General features: G+C 40.0%; 1 protein-coding gene across 4 annotated transcripts in view; it reads left to right on the top strand.

The window, feature by feature from the left end:
- Positions 1 to 17,366, top strand: part of CSNK1G3 (casein kinase 1 gamma 3) — a 68,319-nt gene that overhangs the window by 9,552 nt on the left and 41,401 nt on the right. For all 4 annotated transcript variants that reach the window (XM_083356255.1, XM_083356254.1, XM_083356256.1 and 1 more), the window contains 3 exons: positions 1,544 to 1,614; positions 4,419 to 4,851; positions 16,201 to 16,241. In XM_083356255.1, the coding sequence (XP_083212381.1) occupies positions 4,677 to 4,851; positions 16,201 to 16,241 (216 nt within the window). In that variant the 5' untranslated portion in view covers positions 1,544 to 1,614; positions 4,419 to 4,676. The remainder of the gene's footprint in view (positions 1 to 1,543; positions 1,615 to 4,418; positions 4,852 to 16,200; positions 16,242 to 17,366) is intronic.

Below are 17,366 nucleotides of genomic sequence, written 5' to 3'. Positions count from 1 at the left end.
AACAGGCTTCGACTCAACCCGGCCAAGACTGAGTGGCTGTACATACCGTCATCTCGTTTGGTCCAAGAGGTTCCATCTCTGACTATAGGAGGAGAGATGTTACCTCCCATTGATAAAGCACGCAATCTGGGCGTCGTCCTAGATTCACGACTCAGTTTCGAAGATCACATTGGAACCGTGGCTAGGGGGGCATTTGCACAGGTTCGTCTTATATACCAATTGCGCCCCTTTTTGGACCGAGATGCCCTACGTACAGTCACTCACGCACTCGTTACCTCCCGTATTGATTACTGTAATGCTCTCTACATGGGGCTGCCCTTGAAGACCACCCGGAGGCTTCAGCTGGTGCAGAATGCAGCTGCACGGGTTGTGATGGGAGCTCCCCGATACTCCCATATTACACCCCTCCTGAGTGAGCTGCATTGGCTACCAGTTGCCCTCCGGGTGAGATTTAAGGTGCTGGTACTTACCTTTAAAGCCCTACATGGCTTAGGTCCGGGATACTTGCAGGACCATCTGCTGCCGGGAACAAATCCCCATCGTCCAGTACGCTCACACAGAGAAGGCCTCCTCAGGGTACCGTCAGCTAGGCAATGTCAGCTGGCAACCCCCAGGGGGAGGGCCTTCTCTGTGGGAGCACCAACCCTATGGAATCAGCTCCCCCCTGAGCTTCGGATAGCCCAAAACCTCCAATCCTTTCGCCGCGGCCTCAAAACACACCTGTTCCACCAAGCTGACCTAGACTGACAGGCATTTTAATTAATTTATATTTAGTATTTTTAATTCATTTTTAAATTCTCTAATTTTTTATTGCACTGATGTTCTCAATTTCATTTTATCTTGATTTATGTACTTATTATATGTTTTATTGTTAGCCGCCCTGAGTCCTTCGGGAGATAGGGCGGGATATAAATCCCATCAATAAATAAATAAATAAATAAGAAAGCCACTTGAATTGATAAGTTTTAAGTCACGTTCCTTTTGAACGAATGAAATATGCTGGATCACACAGTTCTGGTGAACACTGAAAGCCTAAAAAGGTATAGATCTTGTCTTTGCAAGAATTATACTGATTCTTCATCAGCAAGATATGTGACTGATAATAGCTATCTTTTAAGAGTGTTCAAATGTTGTTAAGGTAACTGACCTGTCGTTTGCTGACTGTCCATCCCATTTACTGCTTTTTGAACCTCTCTCACTTTAGCTACCTATCAGTCCTCTGGTATGAATGCTGGTTTTAGTGATAAGAAGTGACCAGTAAAGTGGCTAAAACCAGGATGGTTTAAATGTATTATTGTGGAGGAATGCAAGAGTAGAAATTCATAAAGATTAGAAAACCTTAAGTATGTTCACAATAACATTTTCAGCCAAAATACATTGCTGGTGTACTTTTCATTGTCAACCTACATGAGTACAAATATATTTGATAGGATAAATTGTAAAAATATTAATTGCACCAAGAAGTAAGTATATTACAGGGTTTTTTTGTATTAAAATACTGAATTGTGTTTATTGCTAATGTTAAGTGAAATTTTATTTTCAGATGCCATGCACAAATAAAACAGTGTGTAATTTGTGATGAGAAAATATGAAAAAGGTGGAACATTTTCCTGGGTAAGTGATTTATAAATTATTTTATTTACAGAAAGGTAGAGAAATGGCTCTTAGATATTAAGTGTAGTTGCAGGGAGTTCAGGAAAGATAATTAAAGTGAACACCTTCAGGAGATAGCCTTCTAGCTAGTCAACAACACTGCGAGTATTAATTAACAAATTGTTAACAGTAACATAAAGCACTGAGAAGTTAGATTTGTTTAGCATTTTTGATTCCTGAAATTCCTTTTTCCTCTGCTGAAATACTTTGTTTGACATGCACTCATATTTTTGATGGCTCATTGCTTTTGATATTGATGAGCCTGTCATCAGATTGTGCTGCTTCCTTGTTAAGTCTATGAGTTTAGCTCTAGTGAGAGTTGGGAATTGGTTAACAGATACAGGTAGTCCTCAGATTATGACAGCAATTGGAACCCGAATTACTGTCGCTAACTGATGGAATTGTAAAGTACAATATCACATAATTGCATTGTTTAATGATGGCAATCCAGGTTGCTGTTGTTACCCCAGGATCATGCAGGATGTTAAACAAGGAGTTCATGTGACAGTAATGTGGGAAGAGGCAGGAATCCCAGGCAAGCAGTGTGGCAGGTGACAGCTACAAGTGAATACTGTAGGTGGGTGCTACAGAGCACAGGTGGACAGGCATTATGAAGTGCAGCTGAGTAAAAAAAGAGACTGTAGGAGATGATCAGGCTGAGTCCAAGGGAGGCGTTAACTATGTCATAAGACACGAATCCCTGCGCTCCTCCAAGAGATCTAAGTCCAGCCCACTTTGAATGCCTTTCTTATCTCCTGCTGATTTCCCTTGACTGTTGGTTGGTCAGACTCTTGTAGAGAGAGCTTAATCTTGCAATAAATGTTTATACTCATTGAATTTGAATCTCCTGATTTCCCTGGTGCTTGACAGAGACGGGGCAACTTGCAATCTCTCCTAGCTTGCCCATTGACTTTGTGAGAAGCTGGTAGGGAAGGTTGCACATAGTGATTACTTGACTGTGGGTCCTGCAACTGATGTAAGTGAGAGCTGGTTGCCAAGCTCCCAAATCACAAGCATGAGACTGTGGGGCTGTTGTGATGGCCAGACCTCAAGGGCTGATCATAATTCCCCCTCACTCAGTGATATCATAACTTTGAATGGTCTCTGAATGAGTGGTTGTAACCTGAGGACTACTTACTTAGAATGGAAATACCCGAAGATCTGCTCCAAAAGAAAATGGGAAGACAAAGGAGCTGTAAAAAATTTTGGGGTAAGACTTAATTTTTAATTCCTCACCTTAAAATACTGGACACTTTTTGTAAGTTTTAAAGAACTTTCAAAGAATTCAATCTATAGAGGAGACAATTGTTGGGTGGTTGAGCAATATCACCTTTATTTCGGTAAAAAACTGGAGCCTTGAAAATTGCTATTTTGCTTTCTGAAACAAAGTGAGATGGAAGAATAGGATTACTGATGACAATCAAAAGGCTGGTCAGATATTTAAAAGTACAGTGGCCCTGAAGGAAGGGATCTGCCACCAGTTTTCAAAATTCTTTGCAGTGCCCTCATAGTCATATGAACAAAATTTTGGCCTATCAGGTTCCACCAATTTATGATACCCTTTTAGCCACAGCATCCGTGAGACCTTGCAGTACCAACACAAAAGAATGCAAAAAAAAAAAAAAAAGCCCTGGCTGGTGCCATAAGGGCATGCAGTGCGGTAGATGTGGGGATGATCATAGGACTAGGTGACAAGGGCAGATGGCAGCTTTGAGGAGATGGGCAGCCCAAAAGGCAGGGTTGGCGGGGGTGGGGGTGGGGAGATAGGCAAGCAGGGAGACTTCCAGAGGAGGTGGTCCCTTAATTGAGATTTGGAACTGTGAGTGATCAAGTTGGGAATAGATTGTATTGGGGGGTGGGTGGGATTTATCATATAGCACTTTCGCATCATATTTCAGTAAAAAGAACATACAGGTAAAATTGGGGGAAATCTTTAGTTAATGACGGATGGGGTTCATTTAACAATGGTAACGGAGTGTCTGGATTGTTGTCACTAAGCAATGTGGCCACATGACATTGCACTTAATGAATGCTTTGCTTAGTGATAGAAATTCCATTGGTAAATCCAATACTATCTGCAACAGTTTTTTACCTTTTCCCCAGCGTTCCATTTAGTCAAGATAACTCTTGTGTTGGTGGTAGATCAGCTTCATTATTGTATATGGATTACACTGGGTTGAAATTTTTATTTATTTATTTTAATTTTAATTCCATTTATATCCCGCCCTTCTCCGAAGACTCAGGGCGGCTTACAAGCTTAGCAGTAGCCTTCATTCTATGTATATGCCTGCTTATTACGGCTTTCATACACCCCCCAAGCGGCATTATTACAAAGTCAGCTTAATTGCCCCCAACAATCTGGGTCCTCATTTTACCTACCTTGGAAGGATGGAAGGCTGAGTCAACCTTGAGCCTGGTGGGATGCGAACCTGCAATAATTGCAGGCAGCTGGTGTTACTTTAGGAGGCATTAGCCCACTGCTCCACCAAGTTTAGGATTAAGTTTAGGATTAAGTTTAGGATTCAGCAAATGTTACTGTGTATAGTTGTTTTGTACTCATGTGGATTTCTTCAACTTCTTGATTGCAGTTTGGTGTGCATTATTCTGAATAATTATTTGAGGTATCTTTATTGCTGTTTTTCATTGCAGGTACTGTAACCTGGTATCCTGTGTATAGCTTTTATTAAATGTTTATTGGTTTAATAAATTTTAATTTTGTGCTGTATGCAACACAATTGTTTAATAAATGGTTACTTTTGTTACAGAAGCACTTTAAGCAGTAAATGGTGCTGATAGAAGATCTACTGAGATTTTGCTCTAATAGCTACCAGTGAAAAACACTTTGCGAATGGGATGAATACGCAAAGAGTGACTGCCTGCAGCAGCTTCATAACTCACATTAACTAAGTGGAGCGCCTAACTAAGGATGTTTTCATTTGCATGTTTTACCCCATTTGACTTGGCTTGTCTTGGCTTGTCTTGATTGGGGGAAGAAATTCAAAGTGGAGTACCATAAACTTGATATGGATAAAAAAAAAGACAAAGACAAACTGGATGATAGAATGGCAAGGCCTAGTGGACGCTCAAGTCACAATCCACGTGGTAGCAGCTCATCAAATTCTGGTGTGTTAATGGTTGGGCCTAACTTCAGAGTTGGAAAGAAAATTGGTTGTGGCAATTTTGGAGAGCTACGATTAGGTAAGCCTTTCTTCATCTAAACATTTCTTAAAAACATTGTGTGTCTAAATAATAATTTCATTTGCTAGCACATTCAAAATTAGCTCTGCCAATATTAACATTTGAAAGGAAATAATGTATAATAATGTAACAGCATCTTAGGTGTTTGAAGTTATTCACACATAACACTCACTTGGGATTTTAAACTACAATCTGTTGAACCATTATAGTCAGCTGAATCACACTTCACAATAAAACATGTTGGGTATAATGTTAAAAAGATAATAGAATAATTTTTAGCTGTTCCCACTGGAAAACCAAAATAATCAGGCAACCTACATGAAAATACTGCTTGTTTAATCTTAAACATAATTCCCAAACAATTTTCACTAACACTGATATTTAACTGCCGTGTTTGAAGAAATATATACTAAATCAGGGGTGTTAAACTTGTAACATCATGTGACATATTGCCCTGTATCACGACTTTTTTTCCACTGCCGGCAATGGGATGGGTACAGTTTCACCATGACGCATCTGGCCCACGGGCCAGCAGTTTGACACCCCTTTACTAGATGATTCAAACTCATGTTAACCTTGTAATGTATTAAGAAATGATGAATTCAATTGGACTGTGATGTGGACTTAGAATCTGATAGTAATTTAATTTGAATCCTAGTTTTCAGAAAAATACATTTGCAAATAAATGTAATTTTGGATCCCATGATTGAGCCCAAGATAGAGATTTCTGAGAGAGCAGTTCCAGAGTGATGTTTTGTATGATTTTGTACATTGCGCTAAGTCATGTATTTTTGCAGTATTTTTAAGTCTTTCCAAGAAAAAGAGTTTCACTTAAGCATCAAACTCTTGATTTAGCAATTCATTTACTTATTTATTTACCCAGCAAATTTTATCTTCCTATTCATTTTCAACCTTTCATTTCTGTTTTCTTTTTTAACTTTTGTTGTCTTATTGCAGTCCTTGTTTTCTTGCCTCTGTAGTGAAAAAGCAAATTTGTACTAAGCAGAGAGCCATTGTAGTGTAATAATTTATAGGACTTTCATTTGATTCAAGCCCTGTAGCTAAGCTTGGAGATCACTGATTGAATTCAAGTGAACTTCAATCTGTAGTCCGACCTACCTCATAGGATTGTTATAAGATTAAAAGGGCGCGAAAGGGGACGCATGCACAAACAAGGCCGATAGCGGTTGCGCAGCCCATTTGCACATGCGCAAATGGGGCGCTAGCCGCCACAGGGGGTGCGTGGACATTCATGCATGTGCGCAGTGCCAACGCATGCCGCATGCGCGAATAGGGCTGCGCCAATGTGCATGGCCCCGTGCGTACACGCATCAGTTTGAAACTGCTTTCCTTCCCTCCGCTCCGCGAGCTCGGAAAGGTTGGAGACTTCTGTCCTAATGAGTAGTGGTATATGAGAAAGACTTTGGGAGATGGGAAAGAGATGGTGCCTAGGGAACAGTCATATAAGAGACAGGATTGCCTGCAGCTGCATAGTAGGCAGAGCAAGAGAAACCCTCAGAGGGAAATTCTTGGACTGTAAAGGGGATGGTAAAAACATTATACTTTCAAGCTTACAATAGTCTGTTAATATAGCTTTACAGTAAAGTAGAACTAATGGCAGTTCCCCTTTTAGAAACAGTAATTTCTAAAATAATTGCAGATAATCGCCCGGCCGCCCTGTTTAGGGTGACCCGCTCCCTCCTTAACCAGGAGGTTAGTGGGGAACCCTTGCAGGGGCGTGCCAAGGAATTTAGTCAACATCTGTCGGACAAAATCGCTTGGATTCGGACCGGTTTGGACTCCGACTGGGCAGTATCGGACGATCAGGACACGAGCGATCTTGTCAATGTCACCTGGGAGGAGTTCAATCCTGTGACTCCGGAGGAAGTGGACAGGATCATGGGGAGGCTGAGCTCCACCACATGTTTATTGGACCCGTGCCCTTCCTGGCTGGTTTATGCAGCCCGGGAGGGGACACGAGGCTGGTTCCAGGCGGTTATATCTGCTTCTTTGAGTGAGGGTAGTTTTCCCGCCGCCTTGAAAGAGGCGGTGGTGAGACCTCTCCTCAAGAAGCCTGCCTTGGACCCGGCTGTTTTGAATAACTTTCGTCCGGTCTCCAACCTTCGCTTTCTTGCGAAGGTTGTTGAGAGTGTGGTGGCGCATCATCTCCCTCTGGTCCTGGATGAAACGGATTATCTAGACCCGTACCAATCGGGCTTCAGACCCGGGTACAGCACGGAGACGGCATTGGTCGCGCTGGTGAATGATCTCTGGAGGGCTCGGGACAGAGGATACTCCTCTGTTCTAGTCCTATTAGACCTCTCAGCGGCTTTCGATACCATCGACCATGATATCTTGCTGCGGCGTCTCAGGGGATTGGGAGTGGGAGGCACGGTTTTTCAGTGGTTCTCCTCCTATCTCCTGGGACGCTCGCAGTCGGTGTTGGCAGGGGGGCAGAGGTCGACCGCGAGGCCTCTCGCTTGTGGAGTCCCTGAGGGGTCGGTCCTCTCGCCCCTTCTGTTTAACATCTACATGAAACCGCTGGGTGAGATCATTCGTGGTTTTGGAGTTGGGTATCATAAGTATGCTGATGATACCCAACTATTCATTTCGACCCCAAACCACCCCAGTGATGCCCTCGATGTGATGTCCCGGTGCCTGGAGGCGGTCCGGGTCTGGATGGGGAGGAACAGGCTTCGTCTCAACCCTGACAAGACGGAGTGGCTGTGCATACCGGCATCTCGGGACATTCAGGATATCCCACCCCTCATTATGGGGGGTGAGTCATTATCTCCTGTAGATGGGGCTCACAACTTGGGAGTCCTCCTAGATTCACAACTCTCCTTAGAAGATCATATTGTAGCTGTGACTAGGGGGGCGTTCGCCCAGGTTCGCCTGGTGTGCCAGTTGCGGCCCTATCTGGACCGGGATGCCTTGCGCATGGTCACTCATGCGCTCGTGACCTCTCGTCTTGATTACTGCAACGCTCTCTACATGGGGCTACCCTTGAAGACCACTCGGAGGCTCCAACTGGTACAGAATGCAGCCGCGAGAGTTGTATTGGGAGTTTCCTGATACTCCCGTGTCACACCTTTGCTCCGCGAGCTGCATTGGTTACCAGTTGTCTTCCGGGTGAGGTTCAAGGTGTTGGTAATGACCTACAAAGCCCTTCATGGCATGGGTCCAGAATACCTTGGGGAGCACCTGCAGCCGGCGTCAACTTCCCTCCGCCCAGTACGCTCCCACAGAGAGGGCCTCCTCAGGGTGCCGCCGGTCAAAGAATGCCGACTGGTGGCCCCCAGGGGGAGAGCGTTCTCTGTGGGTGCACCGGATTTATGGAACCATCTTCCGGTTGAGCTCCGGATGGCGCCCGATCTCCGCTCCTTCCGGCGCGACCTTAAAACCCATCTCTTCAAACAAGCGGGCCTGGCCTGATGGGACGGGTTGGGATTTTTATTAATAACTTCAATTTTAAATTTGTATTATTTATGGGCATTGTTTAATCATGTTTTAATAATTTTAATTTTAATTTTTGTATTTAACTTTTATGTATTGCCCTGTTCACCGCCCTGAGTCTCTTGAGAGAAGGGCGGTATATAAATTAAATTAATAAATAAATAATAAAAATAAATAAATTCCAAACATTGCCTATAAAAATGAAGGGAAATGAGTTTTTTTTCTCCCCTCAAAGTAGAAGCCTTATGTTTGTAAGACTGACCTATTTAATTAATAAAGGTGACTCCTAAGATTGAATATATCCAGTGAAGTAGAACTCATCACATTCCTTGGTAATTGTTTCCATTGTCAAATCAGCCTTCCTGTAACTTTACAGATCATTAGATCATTTTATATGTTCTGTACTCTAGGACACGACCTAATCTTTTGTGCAAGATTTCTTAAGGTAGATGAAAAAATGCTCATCTGTCTCTCTCTCTGTATCTGTATCATCATCATCATCATCATCATCTTCAGTTTTTCTCCTGTTGGAACATGCCCAGTTTATTCAGTCTCAACTTTAAGATTTCTAATCCCATGATAATATTTATTTCCCTTTTCTAAATCTGTTACAGTTTCTCTGTATCTTTTTTAGAATATACCCAGAACTGAAAGTTAACCTGTAAGAAAATAATAATTAGTTTGAAAATACCAGATCTTCACAAATCTGTGCTGATCTTTTGTCATCACTGCAGCTTTTCCACACTGAATTCATTTTAATGTTTAATGTTTTTGAACACTTTCTCTATAATTCCAGTTTTATGTAATCTTCTTTGTGACCTGAATTGCTTTCAATCTTTTATATACTGTATGTCTTTGTTTTGGTTTGTTTCTTTTTGCCCCCTGATCTTTATTTGTGTAGTCTCTTAGCCTTTGTCTACTTTTACAAGCTGCTTCTGCTATCTTTTTGTTATTGAAATTATTTGCAATTTTATTTTAGTTTCTTCTTTTTTTTAATGAACCCTCAATATTTTCTGCATTATCTTCTCCTAGCATGGCATTTAAAGTTCTCAACACCATCACTATCTTTACTCCCTGAGATTTCTGAACAGGATTTCAATTCTTTCTATTGCTGTGTTTTTTTTGAATAAGCTGAATCTTCAAGTTTTCAATATTTCAGTCATGAGAGTTATGTCATTTGATCTCAGATTATACATATTAAAACATATTTGCCCCTCTAAAGCTAACTTTTTTTGAAAAAATCTTTTGAAATTGTTGTTATATGAATAACAAAGGGATTTGTTTAGTGATTTTCTTCTTTTCTTAATTGAGTAATTTAATAGGGTCCAGTCTTGATATTGACACACTCCTGTAGTGCACGTCATCTGAATTTCTTCTGTCTTTTCATCTCAAACCTCCCAACAGCAGGATTCAGTTTAAAAGACATCTCAAGTTCATGATACTCTGCCAGGCACATTTATCAGAGTCTTCAGAAATAATTATCCAAGTAATGGAGGCCATGGTTTCAGAAACCAAACCAAACCAGTTACCTCCTTTGATACAATTTCTGTATTAATTTATTTGTAGTGGGGTTTTTTGTCTGTGAGCCAAAATGATGTATCAGAACAACTCCTTAAGATCTTAGATTCTTCAACTAAGTTAGAGGTGATATGAATAATATTTATTTATCTCACATGGAAATTATTGTCATATTTTCATTCCTAAAACAAATTCATTTCTTCTAGCACCCAGGATAAATTTTACTTCCATTCTTTCAAATCTTACCAATGGATATAAACTGGATATATGCAATAGCACCAGCAAGAGTTTTTTTTAATATCTTGCTGCATTTTTAATGCATCTGTATTCATTGAATCCTTGGTGGAAAGATTTTATTGCCATGATGATTCAACAAACAAAGCTTCACAGTGCACAAAACTCAATACAAACTGCATATACTCCTTGACAAACAGCCCTTGACTGCACTTCTTTCGACTTGACAAGCAGCCACGTTTGTTGGACTGCCATGTAGTTTGTTTCTAACACTTTCATCAGACACTATGAATTACATAAACTTGCTTTAGAAGCAGAGTTAAGGAAATATGATGCTTTCGTGTATGTTTCATCCCTGGTATTTAATTGTTCTCACATATCTGTGACCATTGCCCTTATGGCATTTCAGTTGAACAAAAATTGGGATTTTAGAATCTTACTGTAAAGATTCTTTTTGGCTAATGAAAGAGGTTTGCAAGCCCCACAATGTTTTGCAGAAGGCTGGTCTGTGTGGAACACTAAGGAACCATTATTTACTACCTTTGGGGAGAATTTTTAGAGAGGTACTTTGGATTTGAGGGCACAAAGATCCTATACAGTGTATGCAGACTTAAATGTAGTACCTTTCTATAACTTTCTGAACCAAATGTGCTACTGTACCTGGTGTTACAGCATCAAAGGGTAGTTACATGATCTCTGGAAAAGATGTAGCTGCTTTAAGAAATCATATGCTAGTAGAATTTAGTATTTTTATTTGGTATTCACTTTTTATCTAAGTAAAGCAGACATCTCTTTTTTTTCATAACAACTTGGTATCAGATGGGTTGAGCTGAAAGCAAGTGTATGGCCCGAAGTGACCCAGTGAATTTCCATGACTAAGGGCAGATTTAAACCAGGGTCTCCCCTTTGCTTGTCTAATTCATTGTAACACATTGGGTCTCCTTCTCCTCTCCCTTCAGGCTGAAGTGTTATGAAGGTCTGTTTTTGTTTTGTTTCTACCGTGTTCTATATCTCCTCCCCTCCTTGCTTACCTAGATGAACATTTATATAAATAGCTGAATTCTTACATTGAACCTGTTTCTAAAACTTTCTGTTTTGACCTAGTAGAGATGCTATGTGTTTTGTGCAGTTAGTTTTTGCTTAACAACCATTCCAAGTTATGATAAGGTAAAGATAAAGGTTCCCCCGCACATGCGTACTAGTTGTTTCCAACTCTAGGGGCCGATGCTCATCTCTGTTTCAAAGCTGAAGAGCCAGTGCTTGTCCGAGGACGTCTCCGTGGTCATGTGGCCGGCATGACTAGATGCCAAAGGCACACGGAACGCTGTTACCTTCCCACCGTAGTGGTCCCTGTTTTTCTACTTGCATTTTTACGTGCTTTCGAACTGCTAGGTTGGCAGAAGCTGGGACGAGTAACAGGCGCTCACTCTGTTACGCGGCACTCAGGATTCAACCCGTCAAACTGCCGACCTTCTGATCGACAGGCTCAGCGTCCTAATCCCCTGAGCCACCGCGTCCCTTCCAAGTTATGATAGCACCAAACAAATGATAGTTACAACCATCCCCAAAGTTACAGTCATTGCAGTGACCCTGCAATCATGCAATCAAAATTTGGGCACTTGCAGCCTTCTGGCTTTTACAAGCACAGAGTGCACTTCAACTCCGCCTACTTGTCAATTTGCCCCAATCTCTGTCCTTTGGGCTGTCTTCTCCTGCCGCCACATACTGGCTCGCTTCCGTCTCAATTTTCCCGACATTCCCATAGGCACCCCAGTCTGCTTGCTGGTGCTCTACATGCCAGGCATGACGCACTGTCTCCTTCTAGCGGCCATATATGGTCTTGCAAAGGAACTGCTTGTTCCATGGGGGTAGCACTCCCTAGAAGGCAAACATATGTGAGCTTTGGATTACGACTCAAAATAGACCAGCTGGTGGTCCCCTGCTGAGTCCTCTGCTGATTGCAGTCATGGCACATCTTGGCGCTCGGAGGACTAGGTTATTGCCATGCGCCTTGCATGGACCTGGCAGAGGTGTTGCTTTCTTAGTGCTGATTTGGGAAGGAGGGACGGAGGGAGGAAGGAAGTTAGCACTGTCTCCTCATGTCTCCAGATTGTCATGCCAGAACCTATGACAGGGAAGCTATTTCTGAGTTTCCTCGGGTTTTTAGACATATGAATGAGCAGTTCACAAACAAGGACATAGATAGCTATGTACTATGTACCACTATACATTATTTAAAGAAGCTATGGGTAATCTCAAATATTGAAGATTGCAATGCCTCCTCAGGACTTTATAACTTCGCTTTACAGCTTATGGAAACAAAAGTAATTTAAATACTGACGTAGAGTTATATAAAATTAAAATCAGCAAGAATAAAGGGTTTGGGGGATCAGCTTTTTTCTTCTTTTCTATTCATAATTATAATCCATGCTCACTTAGTGAACCTAAGGGGGAGGAGAGTTTACATGATTAAAAGTCAGTACTATGAGGTCAGTTGTTGTATCATGCAGTAATTATAGCCTCTTACCTTGAGATGGAGGTAACAATTTCTAATTGTCGTTACAAAAAAATCAGAATCAAATTTGGAAATTCCGGTAACAAGTTGATACCTTGATTCCTGTGTTTAGGTAAAGAATCATGGAACAAATAACAAAATATACAGTACTGTGCAAAACTCTTAGGCACCAATTAGATCTGTTGTAATAACAAAGGTATAATGACCATATATAATTATGTGTCAATCTCCTTATTAGAATACAACCAGAAAACACAGGAATTTTTTATGCAATATTCAAAAACAGGAAAAAGCAAGAAAAAAACAGCTTCCATAGACCAAAGTGGCAGGTATGTAGTATGACTTCCCCTTAACTTGGCTCCCGTAAACCTCAATGGGATGCAACGTTACATGCTGTCATTGCTAACACCTACTATTTAATGCCAAAATGCCAAAAGGTCTGTAACACCAGGTTTATGCAAGACATGCTTGAGCATTACATTCAGTACATACACATGTTCTATGACTGTAATTCATTGGAAGCTTGCTAATAAGACTATTTTCAATCACATCATTCCAGTCAAAATGCCAAAGATCACAGAATGTGACAGACATAAAATCATAGTTTTTCAGGGCCACTCTCAACAAACAAACTGGATATTCAAGATATGGTATTCAAGCTGTTATAAAGAAATTTGAGAAATCAGAAGAGGTCAAGGACAGAGAAGAACTGGAAGGCCAAGGAAACTTCCAAATTCTTTTGAGAAGTTCCTCAGAGTTTCTTCTTTGAGAGACTGGAAAAGGTCCAGCAAGGACCTGACTCAGCATCTGGCAGCTTCATCAGGATGCCAAGTTGATCCCTCTACAGTCTGAGAAGCTTGATTGGGAATGGTTTTATGGAAGAGTAGCAGAGGAACAAGGTGAAAAGGCTAAGGTATACTAAAGCTCACAAAAACTGGACTGAGCATCAGTGGAAAAGAATGTTATGGAGTGATGAATCCAAATTTGACATTTTTGGCAATATGTGAGAAGAAGAGTTGGAGAGAATGGACAAATAAGTGCTTGCAGCCTTCAGTGAAACATGATGGAAGGTCTGTCCTGGTTTGGGGCTTCATTTCTGTCAGTGGTATTGGTGATATTGTCTGTATTGATGGGATCATGAATGCTGAAAAGTACAGACAAGTTTTAATTCATCATGCCATTCCTTCTGGAAAACACCCGATCGGGAATGGGTTTATTTTTCAGCATACTAACAATCCTAAGTACACTGCTACTACAGTTAAATCATACTTAGGAAGGAAAACAGCAGATAAAACACTGACAGTCATGGACTACCCTCCACAGAGTCCAGATCCGAATATTATAGAGGCAGTATGTGATCACCTGGACAGAGAAAGAAAGAAAAGACATGAAGAAGAACCCTGGGAAGTGCTGAAAGAAGCCTGATATAATATACCAGAAGATTACCTCAGAAAACCTCAGGACAATTGGGAAAAAAATGATGCAAGAAATTAAGGAATGAGGGGGCCTTGGCCTACCGAACTGGAACTTTACTATCAGGCTGCCCTCGTAGTTTGGGGCAAGGAATGGATAAGTCTAAGGAATAATCTATTGTTGAGTTTGGAAGGATTTGATTTGCTGCAGGGATGGCATGCAGCTCTTTGGCGGGAAGGTACTCCTCCAAGCAAACAGTTTACTCGCCACTACATAAGGGATATACTGATTTGGAATTGGGATAAGATAAGGGCTACGTACTATGCACAAATTCCGTGTTGGTTATCAACTTTGGAAGCCTTGACCCATCCGACCCTACTCAAGAAGGGAAGAAGACCAACTTATAAAGAACTTTTAGATAGCAGGGGAGAACTCAAAACACGACAAGATCTGGCTCAGCAAGGGTTTCAATTGGAGTGGTGGGCCTACCTGCAGATCCAGTCAAGGTATAAGAAGGATAAGGAAGGAAGGAAGGGGTATTTATCTGAATCTGCAGGAATTAGATAAGATTCTGCTGGGTCTGGAGAAAGGGATGATATCTAAGTGCTATAAATTGTTGCTAACTAGGGTAGTAGGGGAGGAGGTTGTAAAAGATGCGATGATTGCCTGGGGGAAGAATTTTGGTTATGCACTTCCACTTGAGAAATGGGAAGAGATTTGGTGGACTAATATGAGGCTGGCGGTTTCCACGTCATATAAGGAGAACATATACAAAATGCTTTATAGATGGCATCTCCCTCCGGCTAGACTTTCCAAAATGTTTCCCGGATTGTCGGCCGATTGTTGGAAGTGTGTGGTAAAGGGATTGGCACATACTATCACTTATGGTGGGCATGTCCGGAAGTGGTTAGATATTGGATGAGGATCCAAAAATGGATAGAGGAAATCACAGGGTGTTTAGTTGATCTTAAACCAGAGACGTATCTGCTTGGCTCCAGGCCTGGAAATATTAAGTAGGAAATATGGTATTTGGCTTTACATATCTTAACAGCAGCAAGGACGGGGTATGCTCAATTTTGGAAGGCAAATCATACCCCGCCGGATGAAGTTATAATTAGGAGAATACTTGATTGTGCAGAAGTAGACACATTGAGCAAGAAGTTGAAGGGTAAAGAAGAGACACCAGCATTTCTATCATGGAATAAATGGTATATTTGGATGGATAAAAGATTAAAGAAATGAGGGTGGCTTGGAGGTTGGTCAAAAATGAAGTAATATAGTCTTTGTTAATGAATAAGCTTTGGAGTTGAATAGTTATAAGAGACTTAATGAGTGGAATATAATTGTTAGTTTAGAAGTAGATATAATGTGAAATTTTTGAAATGGTTTTCAATTTTTTGATTTCTTCATTTTTTGTATATTGTAAATGTTTTTTTTGTCTTTGTTGGTGTATGGTGTGTTTTTAACACGAAATGTAAATATTCATTTATAGAAAACCTCAGGACAATCTTCCCAAAAGAGTTCAAGATGTGCTTAGAGCCAAGGGAGGTCACACTGAATATTGACATTTTGCCTGAAGAAGCCATTTTGTTCTGAAAACTCTGCTTGTTTAAATTTTGTGTACATATTTCCTATATTTTTTGTTTCAGAGACTGAAAAATAATTATGAATGGTTATTAAAACAAAGCGGGTGGTGGCCTAGGACTTTTGCACAATACTGTACATATTGATAATGTACTTGCTGTGGCTTGTTCTTCCATTAACATAATTAGAGAACTCTTCATCTATGCTCCCCTCTCACTCATTCCTACAAATCCTAATATTCAGATTTTCAAGCTCCCACATAACTCTGAAAAGGGGAAGAGAGAGGGTCCTTTGTGTATTATGGAAGAAAGGTGAGAATTAAAAACATTGTTTTAAGGTCTGCATTGATATTTTTTAACTGTAAGATAACATTTGAATATATTAAATTGTTACTATGAGCACAAGTAAAAATATTAAAATAATGTTCAGTCATTGAAATAATAAGATAAGCCAAAAGATTGAATTATATTAGTATGTTTTGATCTGTACACTAATGTATGCCATTTTTGCGTAAGCTATTAAAATATGTTTGTTTTTTGCTATACTTTCATTGAAATTTGACTGATAGGATGAATTTTCTTATATATAGAGGTATAAATTCTAACATTTCTGTTTTTTTCATTTTTAAGGAAAAAATTTGTATACTAATGAATATGTGGCAATTAAACTGGTAAGTTAACATTAGTTATTTGAGATAAAAATACACAAGATTTTAATCTGTTTTCAAGAAGTTTAAAAAAAATCATTGAGCTTGTTCAAATAATTTCAGTGAAATACAGGCTTTCTCTTTTTATTTGGATATCCCTCCCCCATCACTCTTTGAAATTTTAAATTACAAGACTGTAACATATATATCCCTTCAAATTATACACTTTAACATGAAAGTCAAAATAAAGAAACTTTGTGCTGATGTTGTACCATGTTACATAGTAAGAGTTTGGCCTCATGAAATAATTCTGAAAACAATATAATTTCATTATTCATATCCAAAAACCTTATTTCTTAGGATTGGAAGAAAAGTATTTGATTTTAAAAAGTAAGACTATTTTCTTATGAAGTGTATTTTCTTTTATGCTTTCATAGCTCATTTTCTTTTAATTTTTATAAAGTCAAGAAAAGGCAACCCAGGAGCAATATTCTCTTTTCCAATCTCTTTCATGATTAATCGTTAATAATTGAAAGTTAAACAATATGGCAATGTATATTTTAATGCAGGAAATACAGAATGCCTTTATCCCATATTCATAAAGTAATGCAAAAGTTGTAAACATGTCCAGAATTGCAGCTGTAGCCTAAACTCTTATCTCTGGATAAAGAGGAAAATTGATATATCAAGGGGTGAAATGTTTGAGTGTGCATGCTTATATTTAGAATTGCACATAATATTTTAAACCCCAAAGCACTTTGACCCAATAACCAAGTGGTCTGACCATGCCAGAAATATCCAGAACTCGAAAAAGATGTTTGAGCTCAAACTCAAAGAACTTCTGGAGTGGCTGGGTGTAATTTGTTTGAAGGCCCTGCTTTTGAACTTGAAGTATGATTTTTGTGCACACCGTTGGTCTATATTCACATTCATCTATCTGTTTATACTGTACAAAGACTGATATATTGTATATGGAGCAGAATAGAAAAGTTTTTAAGGATTTGGGGACAGAAATGAGGTTATTGCTTATTATTGGAAGCAATCAATACTTTACTCTCTCTAATGAAATAAAAAGATGCATGTGCTATGATAATAGCTTTGATGGTTTTTCTAGCAATCACTAGTTCATCTGTGGATGTTATATGACTT

Source organism: Vipera ursinii (assembly GCF_947247035.1).
Source record: "Vipera ursinii genome assembly, chromosome: 2".
Lineage (NCBI taxonomy): Eukaryota > Metazoa > Chordata > Lepidosauria > Squamata > Viperidae > Vipera > Vipera ursinii.
This window is presented reverse-complemented; position numbering and strand designations above follow the sequence as displayed.